General features: G+C 36.9%; 1 protein-coding gene across 6 annotated transcripts in view; it reads right to left on the bottom strand.

Annotated features, from left to right (window-relative positions):
* The window catches only part of snx13 (sorting nexin 13), a 234419-nt gene that overhangs the window by 128563 nt on the left and 83415 nt on the right, over positions 1–22441 (bottom strand). For all 6 annotated transcript variants that reach the window (XM_087987099.1, XM_087987100.1, XM_087987101.1 and 3 more), the window contains exons 6-11: positions 19837–19955; positions 11912–12013; positions 9979–10067; positions 6968–7051; positions 6223–6361; positions 1898–1986 (exon numbers count right to left, since the gene is read on the bottom strand). In XM_087987099.1, the coding sequence (XP_087843225.1) occupies positions 1898–1986; positions 6223–6361; positions 6968–7051; positions 9979–10067; positions 11912–12013; positions 19837–19955 (622 nt within the window). The remainder of the gene's footprint in view (positions 1–1897; positions 1987–6222; positions 6362–6967; positions 7052–9978; positions 10068–11911; positions 12014–19836; positions 19956–22441) is intronic.

The raw sequence follows: 22441 nt of genomic DNA, 5'->3' as shown, positions 1-22441 counted from the left end.
CATTACCATTTCCTTCGCTTTTTGGTTTTAAGATACCTTTGATTTCTCAGTTTTGTCATGTTTTTATACTTCCCAGAACTCTTCTTTGTTCCACTTGCCCCAAAACCTCTCTTTACAACAAATAGCTCATGAAATTTCCAGCTCTCATTTGTTCCAAAGAAGTCATATTCAACTTGGAAATTAACTCTGGTTCTCCCTCCATAAGCGTAGATCAGATCAATAGATTAGCTCACCGGAGAATTATTAGCATGGACAAAGTCTTAATATAAGGGGCCAAGCAGTTAAGCCTGATGAGAAAAAAAAATCATGTAAAGGTTTGCAATTTTTTTGAATTCTATGAAAACTCCTTGAATATACTGAAAGCAGAGATATTTAGAATTTCAATCGTTCAAGAAAATGCATCAAAGAAAATCAGTCATGATCATATTGAGCACACCAAGGATCATATAATCCACTCGTTTTACTCCTATCCCTATTTAATCTGTTCTTATATAGCATGCTCCTTTCATTTCACCTACAGAAGTTGTGCCTTTATTCATCTAAACCCCACTTTCTTCCATTCATTCCTTTTTCCATTCCAGATACATCCATTAAGGATTAAAAAACACTTTGACCATCCCTCTCAATATCTTTGATTCAGTATCTGTTTGATGCAATATCTCAGCAGCATGCCTCATAACGTTTTCTTACCTTAAAAGATATTACGTAATGTAGATTTTGATGTATAATATTGAACAGACAGAATGTGGCAGGATGTTCAATTTAAAGTCAAAATATTGAAGTGTGACTTCAGGAAAGGTGTTCAAAGCTTTAAGCAGACACTCAACATTGAGGTTTTAAAGAAGATTTTTTTTAAAAGTGTCAGTTCAGAAGAGAGAGTGGAGTTGCTGTTAGAAGCAATTCAAAATTATAAAGAACTGAAAGGCACATAATAAGGTGGGTACAAAACTTGTTCAGTGTTACAAATATGAACTGGATTCAAAATGAACAGGTTTTGAGTGAAAGGATTGAAAATAGCAGAATGCCTTGCCTCTACTAGCGAACATGTGGGAAAACGTTTCAGCTGTTCATGCTGTGAACACTAATACTTCTGAAGAATTTTGTACAATTCTCTTTGCGAAAAAGATAGAAAATTATAGCAATGATACTGTGACAGCTCTTCAAGCCTCGTCACAAGTGCTAGACAATTGGCAACAGTGTCTATTTTCAGCCTCAAGGATGCCGTATCGGGAGGTTCCAAAGGGAAAAAAAAACACTCAATTAAGATATTTCAGGAGACCAGAAGAGAGCCCAGAGAATTTCTTGGTCATTTTAAAAAGTATTAACTGAAATGATCAAATATAACTCTCCCGATTTCGATTAAGGAAACATCTTGCATCTGAAACGTTATAACTAACCTGTTTTTCATAATTAAATGACTATGCATTTTCAACACGTTCTGAATACATTCCATATTGGCAAGATTTTCAACATTATTTCTTTTTCAAATATATCTATCATTGCTTGGTTTGAAGGGGTTGGTGGAAGGAGGAAGTTTGAGCGCATAATCTGGCATGATTAAATGACGAACATGTATACTCATCGTGAGTGTTAACTATTTCATTTTTGAATACAGGATCAATAACAATATGTACATTTTATGGCAGCATTGGACAAGCACCCAATCTTGTAAAATCCTTAATTGAGACAGACAATTTTCTTTCATTTTAATTTTACACAAACATGCATTGTTGGGCAAGCAAGTGTAGAAAATTCAACCACATGAATGGATTTGATATTGTTCTCTCATTTTTAAATTAATACTTTAAAATCTTCAATTGAAAATGATAGGAACTTTGGCTTCAAGAAAAAAAATCAAAAGTATTTCACTGATAAATATGGAAATTAAACCAGTTACCTTTCCTGAGTTTAATCTCTGAACTCTCGTTTCACAGATTTTCTTCACGAACAGTAAACTGTTCATCTGATTCTTTATAGTGCTTATATCTGAAATTAAAGCAGCAGTTATTCAAAACCTGTTAACTCAAAATTCTAAACTTATTTAATACATTTAAGTTATATTTCATAAAATAACTAAAACATATACAGAAATACAAGTTTAAAATAATACACAAAAGAAACTGTAATGTTAATGACTAACTTAGCAAAGTTTAAGCCAGATTGCGTAAGGTCTGAATTGGCAAAAATAATTCATTTAATTTTAATTTCACAGATGTGGCTGTCACTGGAAAGCCCAGATTTGCAAAGTTTTATTTGAGACAAACCCGTGTCCAAACAACAATCTTCATTAAGTATTCAGGCAAGTATGATAATACAGGCTGACCTAATGACTCAAGGTTTATTTAATATATGGTATTTTTATTTGGGATCAGGAAAAAATTCTGGAAATTGTACACTTTAATTGATACACCACAGAGTTTACGATGTTGAGACCAATTTTGCCAAAGGTGAGGGAAAAGAATGCCTTGGTGCATGGTCCATAGAAACAACTGGTACAGCGAAAAAAAACAGGATCTACTATAGCAGAAAGCTGTCATAGCCAGACTTGTAGTAACAGGCACAAGAAATAAAAGCTTCTTCTTCCAAGTTCAGACCTAGTACCAACCTCACCATATTTCATGACTCAACAAGATGGTTAATCTTTAAAGTATCCTACAGAAATCCATCATTATGCCATACTTTGTTCTCCAACATTTTCTGACCAGGAGCAGATTGCTTAATTTTCAATAATTTGAAATTGTGTTTTCACAAGCAAAGACAATCAATTATTGATAGTTTTTATTCATCATCCCTGCGGTAGCTACTTCCTCTTGCCCATTGTTTCTTTAAAAGTTGTGTACAAATGGTGTGTCATCTTATCAATATAGGATTTTCACTAAAATAGATTAACACTTGATTACTTTAAGCATGACTAACACAATTTAATCAAGGCCAGCTGGGTAGATTTTGCTTAAGTATTGCTGCATTAAAAGTAGTCTTTATTAGAGTTGGTCTTTAAAGTAAAAAAAAGTCAGGTCTTGTTGGGGATTGTTAAAATCAAGCACGTGCAAGAAGCAAGATTTGTCCCAGAAAACCTGCGCTATTCTTTATTCATTTTGGGACATGATCACCACTGAAAAATCCAGCATTCATTGCCCATGCCGGACTGTCTTGAGGAGGTAGTGGTCAGCTATTTGCTGCAGTTCATTTGTTGTAGGCATGTCCAATGAGCTGTGGGGAAGGAAGGTCAGATTTTGCGTCAACAACATGAAAGAACAATGACATAATAACAAGTTGGAACTACATGGGGGTTGGAGATTACATCTGCGGATGATACAGCTGATGTCTATGTTCTTCTAGATAGTAGTGGTCACAGGTCCAAGCCTAAATGTTACCCAGGTATTGAAACTTTAGTTTCTGAGTAATTACAATTGCGTGAACACTACACAATCATCAGCAAATTGTATTGTTGCCTGCAAAATACAGATGGCTGTGTTGATGTGCCCATCTTTATCTCTAAATTACACAGTAAGGCTGTCATAATGCAGTTTACAGCCGGATACATATAAACTTGAGACATTTGCAGCAGATTGCTTATTGGTAGAAATTCCAAAGTTGTTAAACAATGAAATTTCAGATTGAGATTGAAGCCAATGACTTTGAAGCAGCAAGAGGTTTCAACAATCCAAGACAAAAAGGAAAGATCCTTGAAAGAGGACTTCAAACTCTCTTTAATGCAATTGAGTGAACCTGCAGAGGGAAAGATCTATAAATCTGATGTAATTTGAGCAAACATGGATGGGTTTCAGTTGACAAGAAAATAGTATCCCCAACGTTACATTTACTATAATGTGTCAGGAAGTGGACATCAGCAGCTAAACCTTTTAGCTATCATTATAATTCAATCAATCCTACAACACTCACAAATGAACAACGAGATGTAATGAGTTCTTGAACACCTATTTTCTTCGACAGAAACCTAGCAGCCAGATAATAGATTTGGCAGTCAGAATCACAGATTTGGTTTCAGGAGTTGTACAGTGCATTAGTAATAGCATCAATGGGGGAAGGTGCATAAACAGTCCAAACTCAGTTATCAAGGTGAAGGCATTTCCTCATAATTGTAAAATAAAAGCAGCAGACACAACAAACAGAGGTTAAAAGGTCTTAGTTGCAGATATGGACAGTAAAATGATGCAGAGACTGTTTTGCCATTTCTTTGTGAATGAGAAGGTCAGGAAATTAAATGAACGCATATTGGTGAAGGAGAATGTGTTCACCATTCCTCCTGGTTGCAGTGTTGCTTCTGTACCAACATTTATTTTGCTCAATGTCTGCACATGACTCTGGCCTCAAAACCTAAGTCCTTCCTATAAGTAAGATAGTGAAAATCATACATTATTCTCTTGACTAACATAGACATTCATACAACATGTGTCTCCTTGGCATTAACAAATGCCATTGCACTGATGCATGGACAATTCAGTTCGAAAGTTTTTCCAATGAATGATACATCAAATTAGCTTACTTGACTGTCCATCCTCAACTTTCTTTCTATATTTTCTCTTCTATTATATACCTGAATTTTTGTAATATGTCTTCTGGAATTCATTTTTTTTAGCATTTTTTTTAGTAACCACATTGACCAATTTTTGGCCCCATATGGATAACCCTTTATTTACCCATGAACAAAACACACAATCCATTCAGTGTCATGACATAACCAGGAAGTATTCAGCAAGCTGTCATAAATACAAAGATGGTGACCAATTTGACTGACTACTACTCAGGAGAAAAGTAATTTATACCAGGTTTTGTCATTAACAGAGAATAATTATTTATCATAATATTCTTAATTTTAACAACTAACAGATTAAAATAATTCCTAATCTACTCTCTCACAATTTAAACTACATCCGTTTAAAAACACCAAATACATAGATACCCATTTGCAATTAAACCATACAGAAGACAGATGATTTCACACACATTATGTGTGGAAAGCCTGTAGAAGGGGAAGAAAATTATGTAGATCAAAAGCTTCAGATCAGAAGGGTAGGTTAAATTGGCTCTCGCCATTTATTCTTACTTTTAGTATTACAGATGTTAGCAGGTCATTGAAGATATAGTTGTTTTTCACTTTTACAATGGACTAGATCTTTTTAGAATTCTTTCCTCTTGGTTTTTGTCTCTTTTCACCCACACAGAAGGGGCGAGATTTCTCCAGTTCACAGGGTGTCTCTGGCAGTGCTGCTTTTACAGTTTTGTAACAAAATGAAACTCAACTAGACAGCTGTCATCTGGCAGGCTTTCCTCACAGTAGAAATGCTGGAAGCAACCAGGTCAGCTCAAGGTGAGTGAGCGAGAGAGTGATAAAAGCATAAGCGAATGTCCATGAGATATAATCTTGCCTAGTCTGTAAGCAAGGTTCTCTTGCAACAACATTGCAATGATAGTTGCTGGTTTGACTTGGGGTGAAGCGTTGCTATACAGGAGTGTGGTTCACGTGGATCAGAGATATGCCACAATGATGCCGAGTGGTTGGTATGTCTGATGTTAAGGTCAATGGATATAGTGTACATGCTGCTGCTGCCAATGAGGCATGCCCTGGTATACTGGTGTCAAGTGTCCAAAATAGAGGTCTTGAAATGGAAGAAGTGAGCTGGAGTGACCAGACATCCATGCACTTTCATGACAGGAAGTTTTAGCATCTAGTTTCCTTAGGGCAAGTAGTAAGATATGAAGCTGTATATTAATAAGGTGAGATCTGCAATTATTGAGAATAACAATAAGGAATAGCTCTTGTTAATAGGCATCTTGCTCCTCCATGGCAAAAACATCTCAATTCAATGCCTAGAATTCAGTTGGAAAATATAATCCATTTTCTCCATGTCGACAAAGACCTTGTTAGATTTCTCAGGGTTTTCACAGATCTCATGAGTGTTTACATCACTTTGGCTTGTATTGAACTCGGTCCTCTGTGTCAAAGTATCTTCCTCACTAATTCAAAAACAAACAAGTCTGTCACAGCAAAAAGTGGTGCTCCATTTAACTTTTTCAAGTGATAACCTCTCCTGGTTTCATCTATATAGCAGTGTCCAACTTCGATTTCAACATAGTCCAAAAAGGAAAATTTACTCTCTTACATCAACAATTCGTCTACTTTTCATCAAGGCAGCATAACTTATTGCCTACAACAGAATGCAAGGAGGCAAGCAAAACCACAAAGAAACAGATATTTACCATCACCAGCAGTATCTAAAGATCGAAGATACTGCAGCTCTTCTGCTGCTCGATCCCTCACTGCTTCTAGTTCTACGACCTTGTCACTTAATTTGATAATATTCAAAAAGGCTTCATAATTACAATTGGCATCGCGGATCTGAAATAAAGATTTTCAGTCATTTACAAAATAATTGTATCAAATAAGGTTTAATTGTATTGAATATCCAAAAAGAGAAGGCACAGCCAAAAGTCATTGAAGAAAACAAACAAACCTAATTTATAATTGTTACCAAAAATACATTTTGAAATTTTTAAAACATATGTTTTACTGTTTAAAATTTTTTCCCTGGCCCTTCATCAGGAATTATTCAAACAGGCATCAATCCCCAAGACTAAAACAAAGGATTGAAAAATGCTGCCAGGTCATCATTAGAGCAGTTTTGCACCTCCAAGCAAATGGTAACTGCATGAATTTAATTAAGTCTGATTGCTTTACTCTCCCATAAAGGAAAATTTGGATCCTGATGTCCCTTCTAAGCTCCTTCAAGTTGATTATTACTTTATCCATCATTGGAGAAAAATGACAATGAAGACACAACCATCCATTCCCTATATTTATTCCACTCATATAGATTCATATATTACAAGTACACATTGAATCAAATGCAACTCTATTAAAACTATACGTTCATGGTACATAATTCACCAAACATAATAGGATTCCAACAGATTCAAAATTCTTAATATCATGCTTGTCACTTACCAACCATATAATATACTGATTAATGTAGTCAGGATCACTGAGTTGGTTGATTAACGGCAAAAGGATACCTTTTGCCAAAGTTTCCTGAAAAATAAAATAACTTATTGAAAAGGATTATTTTAAAAGTCATAAGTAAAATGTGTCAGTACACCTGGAAACTATACACTTCATAAAATACGCACATAGTTAAGTTCTTGCTAGCCTACTGAAAATTCTATGCCAAACTGTGCAATAATAAAACCAAAATTATTTATCTGTGAGTAACAAACTATCAACAGAAAACATATTCAAGAGTCAAGTTTATATATATTATAATACAGAAGTTGTCTTAAAAATTGTCTTCAAATTCATCTGCACCTTAAAAACAGGTATCAATTCGATCAAAATTCCAAAAACTCTGAAAACTTTGCTCAGTTTATTTAAATTGAAACAATGAATTACATTCTTGCAGTCATTTTTGGATATAAACACATTTATTTTTAATCACCACAATTCTATACCCTCTTTAACAGTCTGTTATATTGATGAGTGCTCGTCAATAGATAAAGCACACAGAAGCAGTTTTAGATAAATGACTTGCACTTGAAAAACTACACCTGCTATATGAAGATGTAGATTACTCAAGAACACAGGAAATTGAGGATACTGAGCAATTTAAAAAAGGCTGAACAGTTTTAGTCTCTTAAGATAATTATTTGACTTAACATCACAATGAAAAAGTGAAAATGTGCAACATAAGTTTATTTGTACACATCTATCTAAAACAAAATAGTCATTTTAATGTTTTGGACACAATAGCATTAATTGTGAAATAACTACTATCCGTGTACAAGAACAACAGAATAGAGTTCTCACTTTAGGTGCAATTCATGACTCCAAGACTGTGTTCACTTCAAAAAGTGCATAGATTCTGCTACCATTCACAATCCAGTTTCATCTCAAATGCATTTGCATTTGCCAAATTCAAACTTGATTAAAATCAATGCTATTGGATATCTTTCTGAAGAAACTGTTTTTAAAAATTCTTTGTTACTTTTAAGAGCAAGAATTTGATGACGTTTCAGTACTATAGCTGAAGATGGGTTCAAAACAGAAAAAAAGGACAATAACATTCAATTTGTCCAATGTTAAATGACGAGAATCTCCACTTGGGTTACAGTGGTCAGTTTCATTGAATCACCGCCATGTGGAAGCAGGTCATTCAGCCCATCAAAACGTCCTCACCGATCCTCCAAAAAGCATCCCACACAGACGCACCCTACCCTATCCTTGTAACCCTGAATTTCTCATGGTTAATCCAATTAACCTACAATCCCTGCACACTATGGGCTATTTAACATGGCCAAGCCACATAACCTGCACATCTTTGGACTGTAGGAGGAAACCTATACTGACATGTGGAGAATGTGCAAACTCCACATAGACAGACAGTCACCAGAGGGTGGAATTGAACCCGGGTCACTGGCACTGTTAGGAGGCATTGCTAATGACTAAACCACAGTGCTGCTTCTTTTCACATGTTTATAAAAAACAAACATTCAAAAAACTTTTAACAGGTTTTTATACCCAAAAGGTCCAGTTCAATTTTTGGATGCCTCTGGAAGGCTTGCAAATAAATATAATTAGCAGAAATTGTAAATGGCAGTGAATTTAAATTGGGGAGAGCCAGCTTTGCAGATGGACCTGCTTCTTCATGATGTTTTCAAAACTAATATAAAGGACTACTGTTATGACACAGGGTAAACCCCCCTGCTTAATTTCAATCCAGAAACAGAAAAGATTTATCCTTTGCAGTAATCTGTAAAATGTAGAGAGGCCAAGAACTACTTAAAGTAAAAATTAACAACTTTATTTCTTAAAGTATAACAGAGAACAATTAACTAACAAGTATTTATAACTCCTTCTTCTAACCTACTTTCCCTTCTATAATACTATTCCGATAAAACGCCTAATTAAGATTTACCAAAAATTCAAATTTTCAAAACCAGCCAGATGTCAAACCTTCTCTTGACATCTTCATCGGTCTTCTTTTCTTCTTCTTTGGGATTTCTGTTTCACAGGTCACTGATCAATAAAGGTACCTTGAAGAAAGCTATTCTCCAGGCAGTCTGCAGATGGTGATGGTGATGGTTTAGGAGTTCTCCTCCCAACTGTTCAATTTTACCCTGCCTTATATCCCCAAAGCATCGGATTGTGTCATTGGCTTTTATGATTGTCAATATACTAAATTCAAACTTGATTGTCATTTGGTATGTTTTGGGGTATAATTTAAACTGATTGGCCTAATTCGAATCTGTTTTGTTGTTTCCAGGAAATCAGCTACCCTTAGCTACTGGACCAAAAGATTTCATTATAACTTGTGCTGAACACTTGGTACTGTCAGGTAGCTCTGCTAACTTTTAACTCTCTTAAAAAAGGTACAGCACACCCACATCTTCATGAGTTGCACTGAATGCAAACTGAATTGAAATAGAATGTTGATTGGTCAAGGTCTTGCTGATTTTGGACGAACTGTACTTAAAAATCAGCACAATTGAGGCTCATGATTATTGAAAAGAAAAAAGCTTATTATACCACTGTTCAGTGTTTTTTTTAATAAACTCTTCCAAATTGCACAATGCACACTTCATCCAACATCAGGTATGCAGGGGTGGGGAATAAATAAATTGCTGGAAGAGTATATTCCCATGCTTTTACTTCTCAATGCCCACAGTTACACAGGAAGCCTGTCACAGGCCCTTCTTTTTCCAATTTATATCATCCTAAAGTAGCAAGATTTGAAGACATGGGTCCAGTTTCCACATGTAAACTGTCACACAGTATTACCTCGTGACCAATTCCCTCAACCATACTATTGTTTCTTCACTATTACATTATTTATTCAATATCTTGAGATAAACAGCTTCATTTTCTCCAGATAGATCAGATATCAAAAGGTAGCTGTTGGATTAACTACTGCTCATTATCACTTTTATTAAGTATAAAATAATCTCAACGTTTAAAAGTCTCACCCTCAGGAAGTATCTCATGTTTTTGTTATGGAAGTCTCCAGGAGGTAGAAACAAATACAATAATATCTCACAAAGATCCCTCAGGAATGCTACAAAAAGGAAGAAAATTTGATATCAACAATTTGTTTTTACACACATATCGAAATTCTCCAACAGGTCATCTTGCTTCAACAATAACTTTTTATTTATCCAATGAAATTGAAAAACTATAGGTAGCACCAATACCCAAGAGTCTTATTGCACCTGGAAGACATTATAGAGCTGGGTGAAGGCTCAAGGACGGGGTGAAGGCAGTGGAGGGAATTGAGAACAATGACAAGATTTTTAAAATGAAGGTGTTATTTAACAAGGAGCTAATGTGGGTCAACAAAGACAGAGCAATGAGTCATTACAATCTGTTGGCCTTAAGAACAAGGTGTTTGGGACAACCTTAAATTTACAGAAGGAAGAATGTGGAACATTGCCCTGAAGTACAATGGAAAAGTATGTCTTCACCTTCTGGAAAATAGTTCAAATTGCTTCCCACAAGGCTGAAGGAAATGCAAGAGAAATGGATGCTGTATAACACCAGATTCCAAACAAAAACCATATAATATGCCTCCAGTTCAAAATGAAGGCTCAGCATTGGTCATTTAGACTAAAATATGTCAAAAAAGAATTCACAAATAGTATTATTCATAAAAATAAGCTGTAACCTAGTTACCTCAAATAAAATGAAAGCATGTGGTGTGCAACCTTTCAAAATTAAAAGGTAAAAGTCCTAGCTTAGTGATTTGTTTAAAAATACATAGCCAAAGATCTCTCTTTCAGTTTGGAAAAGGTCAGAAAATATGAGTCTCTATTTTAATAATTTTCAATTCAAGACTTCAAAGAATGTCAAATTTAAGCATTGAGTTTTACAATTTTATAGAATGCTGAAGTGGTTTGATTTCTGGTGGGGAATTTAAAGATTTTTGTAGAATTCAGTGACTATTTTGTAATATGAAATGTATGATCTGAACACTTTAAATATAGCTCATGTCACTGGGGTGGCTCAGTGGTTAGCATGACTGCCTCACAACACCAGGGACCAAGGTTCAATTCTACCCATAGACTTCTGTTTGGAGTTTGCACATTCTTCTCAAATCTGCATGGGTCAGTGTGTACTGAGGGGCTGAAAAGTCTGCTTCCACAATGGAGGGATTCTACTATCCTTCTCCTCGGTCAGTCATGCACTGCTGAAACTGTTAGGAACTTGCACCATTTTAATCCAGTGGGTTTAAAAGCTCCGCATAGCTTTACTTGCTTTCAGGAGTAGTCAATTTGCTTTTATAAAAGATCTATGTACAATTCATAATTCTGTAAAACAAAAACTCTACACACCAAGTTTGATCAAAACCACATCTAACATCACATAAATCAAGGAATGGTTTGCTAAAGCTGTTAAAAAGTGATTTGGTGAAATGTATCTCAAGCTCAATGTCCTGAGTTAGTACCAAATACGGAGATTACTACAAAAGATACCCCTAATAGAAAAGAGAATTTACAAGAAAAAGACTGCAAACAAATTGCATTAAAAAGTAACCAACAGGAACATCATGGAAGAACACAAAATTGCATAAGATATGAACAACTAACCTAATACTACTTGATTTAAAGCAGCTACAGCAAGACAGGCTGGCACAATTTCAAAAGGCAAAACTCTAATCAGAATGTCTTTTTAACAAATAAATAATGAGCATAACATGACATGGATTTTCAGAGTTTACTAAAGGTAAAATACTTGGAATTATTTAAGAAAGTTATAGACTGACTCTGGGATTCAGACAGGCAAGTAAGAAAGAAACGATAGGTTTGTATTAATTGAATAAGCTAAAATATGAAATAATTTCTCACTTCTTTATCCATATTTAGCCATTATAGTAGAAATGTTAAAAAATAAAATAAAATAAACCTTCTTCATCTTTAACTGAAGTACAGATCAGGTCACGGCAGACTTCTTTCTCCATTTCCACTTCAACTTCAAAAAAAGTGTCAACAAATTCTTCTGAAGCATCTGAAATGACAGGATTGTTGTTCCAATTGATATATTAAAACTCATTAAATGTTTGCAGTTATTTTTAATTAATTTTAAAACAGATAGTTAAATTGGCAAAGTTGGTTAAAGGTAACAGACATGACTGCAAAGAAATACACAAAGAGATATTCTAACGCATTATAAAAGTTTCGAAATCATAAAGTCTGTAAATATACAGTAGACCATCTTTTGCCATTCAGGTCACCATTCACTGATAAATAATGATTGATCTATATTTCAACTCTACCTATCTGCTTAAGCTCCATCTCTTTTCACACCCTTGTCTGAGAAAATAATTATAGATCTCAGATTGGAAGTTAGTCAGTGAGCAAGCATTTTTGCTTTCTGTGGGAGAATTTTCCTCACTTCTATCAACCTTTGCACAAAGAACTACTTCCTAACTTTTATTAAGGTGGCATCCCCTACCCATGATTCCAGAAAGAAAATCTCCACATACTGCATCAATTCCTTTCAAAATTCTAAACAAAATTAAATTAACATGACCTATTTCAGGAAATACAAACTTAGTTTATATATTCTTTGGGTTCCAGTTAACATTCTGGTGAATTTATGCTGCACTTCCAAAGGCAACATACCACATGGAGTCCATATTGCACAAAATACTCCAGATATGGTCTAATCTAGTGTTTGTATAGCTGCAGCAAAATTTCTCCCCATTCTATTCAAATCCTCTGGCCACATATGCTAAATTCCAATAGGACACTGGAAAGGTTTGCAACAGAGGAATTATATTTTCATGATCTGTGTACAAAGATCCCCAGATATATCTGCATCTCTGCTGTTCCCAGTTTTCATCTTGCAAACTTTCAAATTTTGATTGAAAATGGTTCAGATTCTGGGTAATGCAAGATGGTGGACAGGAAAAATTTCTGGCTGTAACAGGCTGCTCCTTTGAGATATTTTAGAAGTTGGAGGTGATTTTCTCGAATTTCAAGAGGAACAATAACTATTTTATATGCTGTTGCATTGTTTTAGACAGAGATCGCGAGAGAGAGAGATCGATAGATAGATAGAGAGAAAGAGAGATCGATAGATAGATAGAGAGATAGATAGATCGAGAGAGATCGAGAGACACAGAGAGAGACACAGAGAGAGACACAGATCGATAGATAGATAGATAGATAGAGACATCGAGAGAGACAGACCGATCGAGAGAGACAGACCGATCGAGAGAGACAGACCGATCGAAAGAGACAGACCGATCGAGAGAGACAGACACACACAGAGAGAAGCATCTCCTTCTTCATGATGCTGCACAACCTGTGGATAGTTTCTTGTTTGTTTATAAATTTAGACATTTCCGGTTTTTACATGAGATCGGAAAATAGAAAACACTCAGTTTTCTACTGACTTAGGTATTAGGTACAAATATAGGTATTTTTTCATGTTTCTAAATAGCAAATGCCTATGCCAACGATTTGGGTGAATAAAACAAAATACGTGCAAAGACATAAACGAGCTACACTTGCAGCATTCCCTTTCCTCACTTCTTGCTCCAAAATAGGCAAACAATTAAACAGCAATTATCTTTCTCTTTCAGGTAACAAGTGTGAATTCTCCAACATTGATATGTCTTCTGACATGGGACAAACAAATTGCAATTGTTTGCTCTCAATAACAACTATTGCGTATCCAACATTAATGCCTACAAAAATTTTCCTCTGGGAGGTTGGCTACATTAGAATTTATACTCCTGCATTACATTAACTCATATCTCCTTCCTCCCCTCCCACTGCAACAAGTAGGGAGCATGGCCTTATGCATTAAATGCTAGTGAGGCAAACATGGTTACCCACAAAGAAATCAATAACAAATCAAGAGGATTGTTTGTTAACAAGATTATTCTAAATGTATCATTCAACTGAAGAGCATCTATCAGAAATGATGATGGTCAGATTTTAATTACTTTGAGCCAAGTTAAAACAATTGACAATTAGTTAAGGATAGAAAAGACAAATTTAAGAAAACCACAAAGCAAAATAAAGTGAACTGAAACATACCAGTCATTTTCCTGTGATATCATGCATAGAGGTGGCAGCTAGGCTATTTCTCCAACTGATGGCAATAATCAGATAAGTCTTTCAATTCTATAACATTCAGTAATTCTATTATACAGCTTCCCCCTCATTCTAAGATTGTTCAGGTGAAAATCTACCATAGCAAATTCATTTTAATGACATAATTGCTCTCTTTGGAGAAGAGGCTGCTCGCTGAAAGGAGATAAAAGAGAGATGTTGAAGTCACGAAGTTCAGTTAGAGAAGGTAGGGAGATCTGTCCAATTGGCAGAAAGGGCAAGAATCAAAGAACATAAGGAATAAGAGCAGTAGACCTGTTAGCCCATGATTTAATCAATTGATTAAGAAGAACATGGCTGATCCTGGACTGCTTTTCCACAACTCTCCATACTTAATTCCGGGTCAAAATATCTACCTCTCCAAGCCGCAAATATATTCAATAATGACACATTCACAACCGTCTGGGCCAGAGAATTTCAATGATTTGTAACTCTAAGCAAAGTAATTCACAGGTTTTGCATGCTTTAAAAATGTTCATTTCTATTTTTACAACTAAAGTCAATAGCTTCACAATTCTGCATATTAGTTCATCTGCCATCCTGCTGCCCACTTAATGGATATGTATTTGCTTGTTGTCTCCCTCCATGTAGCTTTCCATCTAGCTTTGTACCATTATAAAATCTGTCTCTTCATCTAGATATTTTCTATTCAATCTATTGTGAGATGTTTTTGCACACCTCTGGAGCAAGTGGTACTTGAACCTGATCCCCTTGACTCAGAGGTAGAAATACTACCATTTCATCACAAGAGCCCCCATGTCTCTCAATCAAGTCATTACCATCAATTGTAACAGCTGATGTAACAGCACTGATCACTACAGCATTTCACTGGTCAATCTACCAACTTGGAAACACCCCATTATATCCATTGTCTGCTTGCTGTCTGTTAATCAACCTTCTATCCATGCTAATATTACCTCCCAGCTCCATCAACTTTTGTGTGGCTCCTTTTTGGAAATCCAAGTGTATCACATCTCCTGTTTCCTCTCCTGCGTCCCCACTTGCAACATCCTTAGACTCCAATAATTTAGTCAAATGGGCTTCCCTTTCTAAAAAGAGTTGATTTTCTCTAATCATACTTAGTGCATTGTTAAAACTTTTTTAATAATACATTTCAGCATCTTTCAATTGACTAATATTAAGTGAACAAAACAGTAGCTTCCAGTTGTTCCTCTCCCCCCTTTCATGATAGGCAGTATTACATACAACTCCAAATTGGAGGGATTACTGATGAATCTTAAATTCTAGAAAGTCATAGTCAGCATATTCACTATCTTAGAGAATATGGATTTTAGAATCCTAGGGTGTAGACCATCATGTTCTGGATTTATCAGATTTTAGTCCCTTGGATTTCTCCAATAACTTTTCTCCACTGGAATCAATTATCTTAATAACTTCATGTCTTTTTAGTTCCTAGGTACATATTCTGCCTGACTTCTCAGTAGAAGGCAAAATATTTATTCAATGCCTTTGTGATTTCATCATTCCCCATGAAAACTTCTCTAGTCACTACATGTAAAAGAAGAGTGTTTATGTTATCTATTCTCTTCCTTTGTTCATACTTAAAGTTCTTACAATTTAATTTCTGTTCAGTTTCTATTTTTGTTTTTAGTTTTCCCTCATCAACTTTTTGGTGGCCCTTGATTGGTTTCTAAAACATTCCGAATTCAAAGACACAATACTGTTCTTTGTAACATTCCTAATTTCTACCAATATAGATTCTACTTCAGAATTTTGTGAAGCCAAATCGTCTCTCACTAATGTCTTCATGTCATCCTTCACTCTCAGGAGTGTCTCTTTTTTTTGCTATTCTGTTCTTATAAAACACTGTAACAAAGAATATTCATTTTCCAACTTTGGTCAGCTGGCAACTATGTCTCTATAACAGTGATTAAATCTAAACCATTTGCCTTTATTTGCATACTAAATCATCTATCTATTTGTAGGTATTTCATGCATTCAGCTAAAGAACCTTGAGTTTATTTTCTTTTACATCTATTTCCTTCAATTATCTTACACATGATGTAAAATTTACGCTGAACTCTGTACTCTCCTGGCCTACTCTTCCTACGTAGAATTTTGAGTTGGTGAAGGCAATTTGAAGTGAGAAAGTTGAGTCTCATCAATAAAGAACTCCAAAATACTGAAGGTGAAAAATCTAAAGTAAGGGGGTATTCATTTGTTTCTGTAGCAAGATATCCAAGTGGGTTCAAGGACAGAGTCAGTGCTTAGTTAAATAGTCTTACCACATGTACTTCAAAGATAACAGAAGTTGATTCTCAATACTCAGCATCTGCTTGCACTGTCTCTGGACAAATGATAATGAAACTCCTTTAGGATCTGTACCGCATAAATCCTCCATTCAAAGATGAGCCAAGATTTTAAAAATTAGTCAAATTAACATGTAAACTGTCTACTAAAAATGCTGGCTTACATTTATAATCTGCGCACTGCCAAAATGAATCTTCTCTCATAACCCTCTTGATGGTCAACCAGCATGGGATTGTGGGTACATGAGTAGATTTCAGGCTGGATCAGCTCAAAATAGAGTATTTAAGGCAGATACAAAAATCAAAATTTAAGTCATACTAATTTTAAGGAAGAAAATTAGCTGAATCAGACTCCAAGTATTTAGCATCATGGGTGAATTTTCCCGGGAAAATTTTACACTTCTCGCTCATGCATATGGAGTTTTGTTACTTATCACTATCACTTAAAGTCCTTTTAGCAAACAGTCTACAGTTGCTTCCAGTTAAAAATGGGTTCTCCCATACCCCCACTTAAATCAAGTTACAAATTGGAGTTTCAGATATCATAGTAAATTACATTTTGTTGATTGTTCTGACCACAGCTAAAATTAGACAAATCTCCTACATTCCTAGATTGCTGCAGGCTGCATTTCTACGACATGAGATAGTCTTCCTCCCACAGCTGGCTATGGTAGCTGTAAAGTTAAGCTGTCTTTTCAACTTGCTGACAATGCAGAATTATCTGAGAGATTTATTGAATAGATAGAGTAATCACCTGACTTCAAAACAGCTTGCTTTGATTTCTTAACCGTGGAGACATGCAAGGTTAATGCATTGCATTCAGGTAGAACAACTACTTCGCTATTGTTGATCCCAAATTTTCTTTCATCTTAGAAGGTATAGCTTAGAGTACTACTGTTTACAATCCAGTATCTATAATATATTTCTAAGATTTCACAAGACTAAAAGATTGATCACTGAAAAAGTACAGAATTCTGCCACTGCCTCAGAGCATAAATATTTCAAGCTCTTTTCATCAGTAAAGCAATCCAAGCCTTTCTTTGAGCTCTTATCAAACATTGAGACTTAGTGTCAGGTAGACTTAAGATGTCATATGACTCCCCCTCATTAGCAAATAGACTTCATACACAAATGCATGGAGGACTGCATACCAAAAAAGTTAATCCAAGTGTTCTCCAATTGAAAATCTTGGGTGAACCAGGAAATCCATTCCCTACTGAAGACCAAACGGGAAGCATTCAAGTTGGATGTCCCAGACCAATACAGGAAATCCAGATATAATCTCCGCAAAGCCATCAGGGATGCCAAGAGGCAGTACCAGACAAAAACTACCAAACAGAACAACATTTCAGGATACAAAATGATGCAGAACAAGATAACAAACAAGACACACCCCTCCCTGATGTGCTCAATGCTTTCCGTTTGAGCAGAATGCCAGCGGCACCATGATGTCTGCCCCAACAGCTCCAGACACACCTGTTCCCTCAGTCACCACTGCAGATGTCAGATCGGTCTTCCTGGGAGTCAGTGCAATCAAAGCGATGGAGTTGGCCAGTGTTCCCAGCTGAGCACTCAGATCCTCTGTGGACCAACTCACCAAGGTATTCACCAACATCTTCAACCTCTCCCTCCAAGCGAAGTCCCCGCCTGCTTCAAGACAACCACCATCATCCCATACCTAAGAATGCACGTCCCTTAATGACTACCTCCCAGTGGCTCTGACTTCATTCATCATGGAGGTGCTTCGAGAGGCTGGTCATGGCCCAGATCCACTCCAATTTCCCAGCCTGTCTTGATCCCCTACAATTTGCTTACTAATATAACAGGTCAACAGCAGACGCCATACTCCTAGCTCTGTACTCATCCTTGGAACATCTGGAAACAAGGATACCTACATCAAACTCCTGCTCATCAACTACAGCTCCACCTTCAACACCATTATCCCCTTCACACTGATCTCAAAACTGAGACCTTGGTCTCAGCTCCCTCTGCAATCAAATTCTCAGCTTTCTGATCCACAGATCACAATCAATGAAGACAGGTAACTGCACCTCCTCCACAACAATAGTCAACACTGGAGCCCCTCCCCGAGGATCCATCCTCAGCCCACTACTGTATTCCCTGAACACCAGTGACTGTGCTGCTAAATTCCTAACAAGCGCCATCTGCAACTTCGCTGATGATACCACCGTAGCAGGACGGATATCTAACAATGAGTCAAAATACAGACGGGAGGTAGAGAGCTTGGTGACATGGTACAATGATAACAACCTCTCTCAAAACTGAAGAACTGATCATTGATTTCAGGAAGAGAGGAGAGGAATGCACCCCCATCTACATCAACAGAACTGGTGTTGAGAGGTGGACAGTGTCAAGTTTCTCGGAGTGACAATACCGACAACCTGTCCTGGACCTCCCACGTAAATGCGACAGTCAAGGAGGCATAACAATGCCTCTTCTTCCTCAGGTATGTCCATAAAGACCCTTACCAACTTCTACAGATACACCACTGAAGGTACACTATCCGGGTGCATAACAGCCTGGTATGGCAACTGCTCTGCCCAGTACCATAAGAAACTACAGAAGATGGTATTTACAGCCCAGATCATCACTGAAGCCAACCTTCCATCCACAGACTCCATTTACATGGCTTGCTGCCACTGAAAGGCTGCCAATACCAAACACCCATCGCATTCCAGAGATGATTTCCTCCAACCTCTTCCATCAAGCAGAAAATGCAGAAGTCTGAACACAAGCACCAGGAGGTTCAAGAATAGCCTCTTCCTGGCCATTATTAGACTGATGAATGGACTCTTTAGCCTCAAATAATGCTGATCCTACTAATGCTAACACATGCCCTGTGTAATGTAATCTATATGCCTCTAGGTTTTTCTTTAAAAACTTCTGATCCATACATTTTTGCTTATTGTGATCTGCCTGTACTGCTCAATATCAAATCTTTTCACTGTACCCCGGTACAAGTGACAATAAATCAGTTACTCTTAAAATTTAAAGCTACAGTTCCAAAGCACCAATTTTATAATTTCCATTCATTACATGTTTTCTATTGTCAGCAAACTTTGAAATTTTCCTCTTGGTCTCTCCACATAAGCCATTATAACAGATTGTAAATAACCAAGATCTCATCCTTGGAGCCTATTTGAAAACACCACATTTATTCCTAACCTTCTCATCAGCTAGCCAATCCGCTATCCATGCTAACATATTAGCCTGTTAATCTAGAAGCAAATCATACATGCCCTATTCAAAAGGAGCTGAAATGTAGGTATGGCTTTTGAGCCCAGACATCCACATACCCAGGTTATCTTTGCAAAAAGGAAAAATAGAAACACAATATCAAAATAACAGAGGAATAGAAAAGACTAATCCCGCCCCCCCAAAACAAAAATCAGTTGGCTTGATAACTATTTCATACCTTTCTTCTGCTTTGAGTCTTCTATCCTTTGTTGAGCTTTTCTGAATACATGAAGATGTGCAGCAAAATCATTTACCAACCGTGTAGTAAAATATGGTTGCCAGTCTACCTCCTTTGACCTGTTGATTAGTAACAAAAGACAATGAAACAAAAACCATAAAATTATAAAGAACATTTTCTAAAACTGATTTCCTTAATGAAACTAGAAATGTTATTGTCCTATATTTACCAGTTCTCATGGTATTAACTTTCCTCAGACTAATCCTCTACTGAAACATGGTTGACATAGAGACTGGACTGGACGCTCAACGTTCCAGAGTTTTGTTGTTTTAAACAAGATAGAGAGGTACGTAAAGAGGCAGAAGAGTTGTGTTATTAACCAGGGAGAATGTCACATCTGCACTCAGGACGGAATGGAGGGTTCATCCACTGAGGCAATATGGTACAGTTCAAAAATAAGATGGGTATAATCACTCTGATTGGGGGGGGGTTATAATATAATCTCATTAACAACCGAGACACTGAGGAACAAATATGTAGGCAGATTATGGAAAGATGCAATAAAAATCAGATGTCATAGTGGGTGACTTTTAACTTCCCCAATATTGACTGGGACTCCCTTAGAACAAGAGGCTCAAACTGGGCAGAATTTGTTAAGTGCATCCAAGAGGGTTTCTTGGAACAGTAGGTGGATAGTCCAACTAGAGGATGGATCGTACTGGACCTTCTATTGACTAATGTCCTTTTACTGCTCCTCGGATGCTGCCTGAACTGCTGTGCTCTTCCAGCACCACTAATCCAGAATCTGGTTTCCAGCATCTGCAGTCATTGTTTTTACCTAGCCAGGTGACTGACTTTTCAGTGATAGAACACTTTGGAAATGGTGATCACAGCTCCTTAAGTTTTAAGATAGCGATGAATGAGGTCAGGACTTTGGGGGAAAACACTAAATTGGGGGATATTAAGTAGGAGCTAAGGAGTATCAATTGGGAAGAGCCGTTATCAGGCAAATCCACATTTGACATGTGGGAGTTATTTAATGACTTGATTAGAGTTCAGGGCAGCATGTTCCAGTAACAAGGAAGAACAAAGATGGCAAGGTAAGGGTCCCTTGCAGAACGAGGGAGGTTGTGAATTTAGTCAAAGGAAAAAAATAGTACATGTAAGGTTTATTTGCTAAAATCAGACAGGGACTATGAGGAATGTAAACAAAGCAGGAAAGAAATCAAGCAAGGAATTAGGAGAGCAAGAAGGGGTCAGGAAATAACCTTGGTAAGTAAGAGAATCCCAAGACATTCTATTCATACATTAAAATAGGTGGACAGCTAGGATGAAGTTTGCACTACTCAAGGATGAAGGAGGGAACTTGCGCTTGGAAGCAGATGACATGGGCGAGATCCTAAATTAGTACTTCGCATTAGTATTCACCCAGGAGAAGGATATGAAGGATAATGAGATTTGTGTGGAGCATGCTAACATGCTAGGGCATTTTGAGATCAAGAAAGAAGTGGTGATAGGTTTCATGAAAGCATTAGGGTGAATAAGTCCCCAGGGCCCACAGGTTATTGACAGAGGCTAGAAAGGAGACTGCTGGGGCCTTGACGTAGATTTTTGTATCCTTGTTAGTGACTGGAGAGGTTCCAGAGGACTGGTGAGTTGGTAATATTGTTCCTCTGCTGAAGAAGGGAAATAGGGATAAACCAGGAAACTACAGATGGTAAGACTCTTATCACTGGCTGGAAAGCTATTAGAGAAAATTCTTAAGGATAGGATTTCTACACATTTGGAAAAGCATGGCCTAATTAGGGATAGTCAGCATGGCTTTGTGTGGGGCATGTCATGTCTTACTAACTTGACTGAATTTTTCAAGGGGGTAACAAAGGTTATTAATGAAGATAGAGCAGTGGATTTTGTCTACATCGCTTTTATTAAGGCTTTCGATAAGGTCCCAGATGGTAGACTCATCCATAAGATTAAGATGACTTGGTTCGTGGATTCAGAATTGGCTTGCCCATAGAAGGCAGAGGGTAGTGGTGGAAGAGTGTCTTTCCGGCTGGAGGTCCTTGACTACTGGTGTCCTGCAGGGATCCATACTGGGACCTCTGATGTTCGAGATATAAATGAAAATGTGGATGGGTGGTTTAGTAAAGTTTGCAGACAATACAAAGATCAGTGGAGTTGTGGATAGTGTCGAAAACTGTCAAAAGATATAGCAGGATATAAATCAGTTGCAGACATCGGCTGAAAAATGGCAGATGGAGTTTAATGCAGCTAATTGTGAGGTGCTGCATTTCAGGAGATCAAATTTAAGGAAAGGTAAACAATTAATGGCAGGACCCTGAACAACACTGATGTACAGAGAGATCTTGGGGTTCTGGTCCATAGCTCCCTGAAAGTAGCCACACAAGTCGGTAGGGTGGTAAAGACGACGAATGGCATGCTTGCTTTTATTGGTAGGGGAAACTGAGTACAAGAGTCAGGATGAGCTGAAAATTTATTGCTGGAAAAGCGCAGCAGGTCAGGCAGCATCCAAGGAACAGGAGAATCGACGTTTCGGGCATAAGCCCTTCTTCAGGAATGAGGAAAGTGTGTCCTTGTAGAGGGA

The sequence above is a fragment of the Chiloscyllium plagiosum genome, unplaced genomic scaffold (assembly GCF_037043375.1).
Source record: "Chiloscyllium plagiosum isolate Xiang-an unplaced genomic scaffold, Cpla_swu_hap1 HiC_scaffold_5, whole genome shotgun sequence".
In the NCBI taxonomy this organism is placed as follows: Eukaryota; Metazoa; Chordata; class Chondrichthyes; order Orectolobiformes; family Hemiscylliidae; genus Chiloscyllium; species Chiloscyllium plagiosum.
The sequence above is the reverse complement of the archived record's forward strand: the minus strand, read 5'-3'. Positions and strand labels throughout refer to the sequence as shown.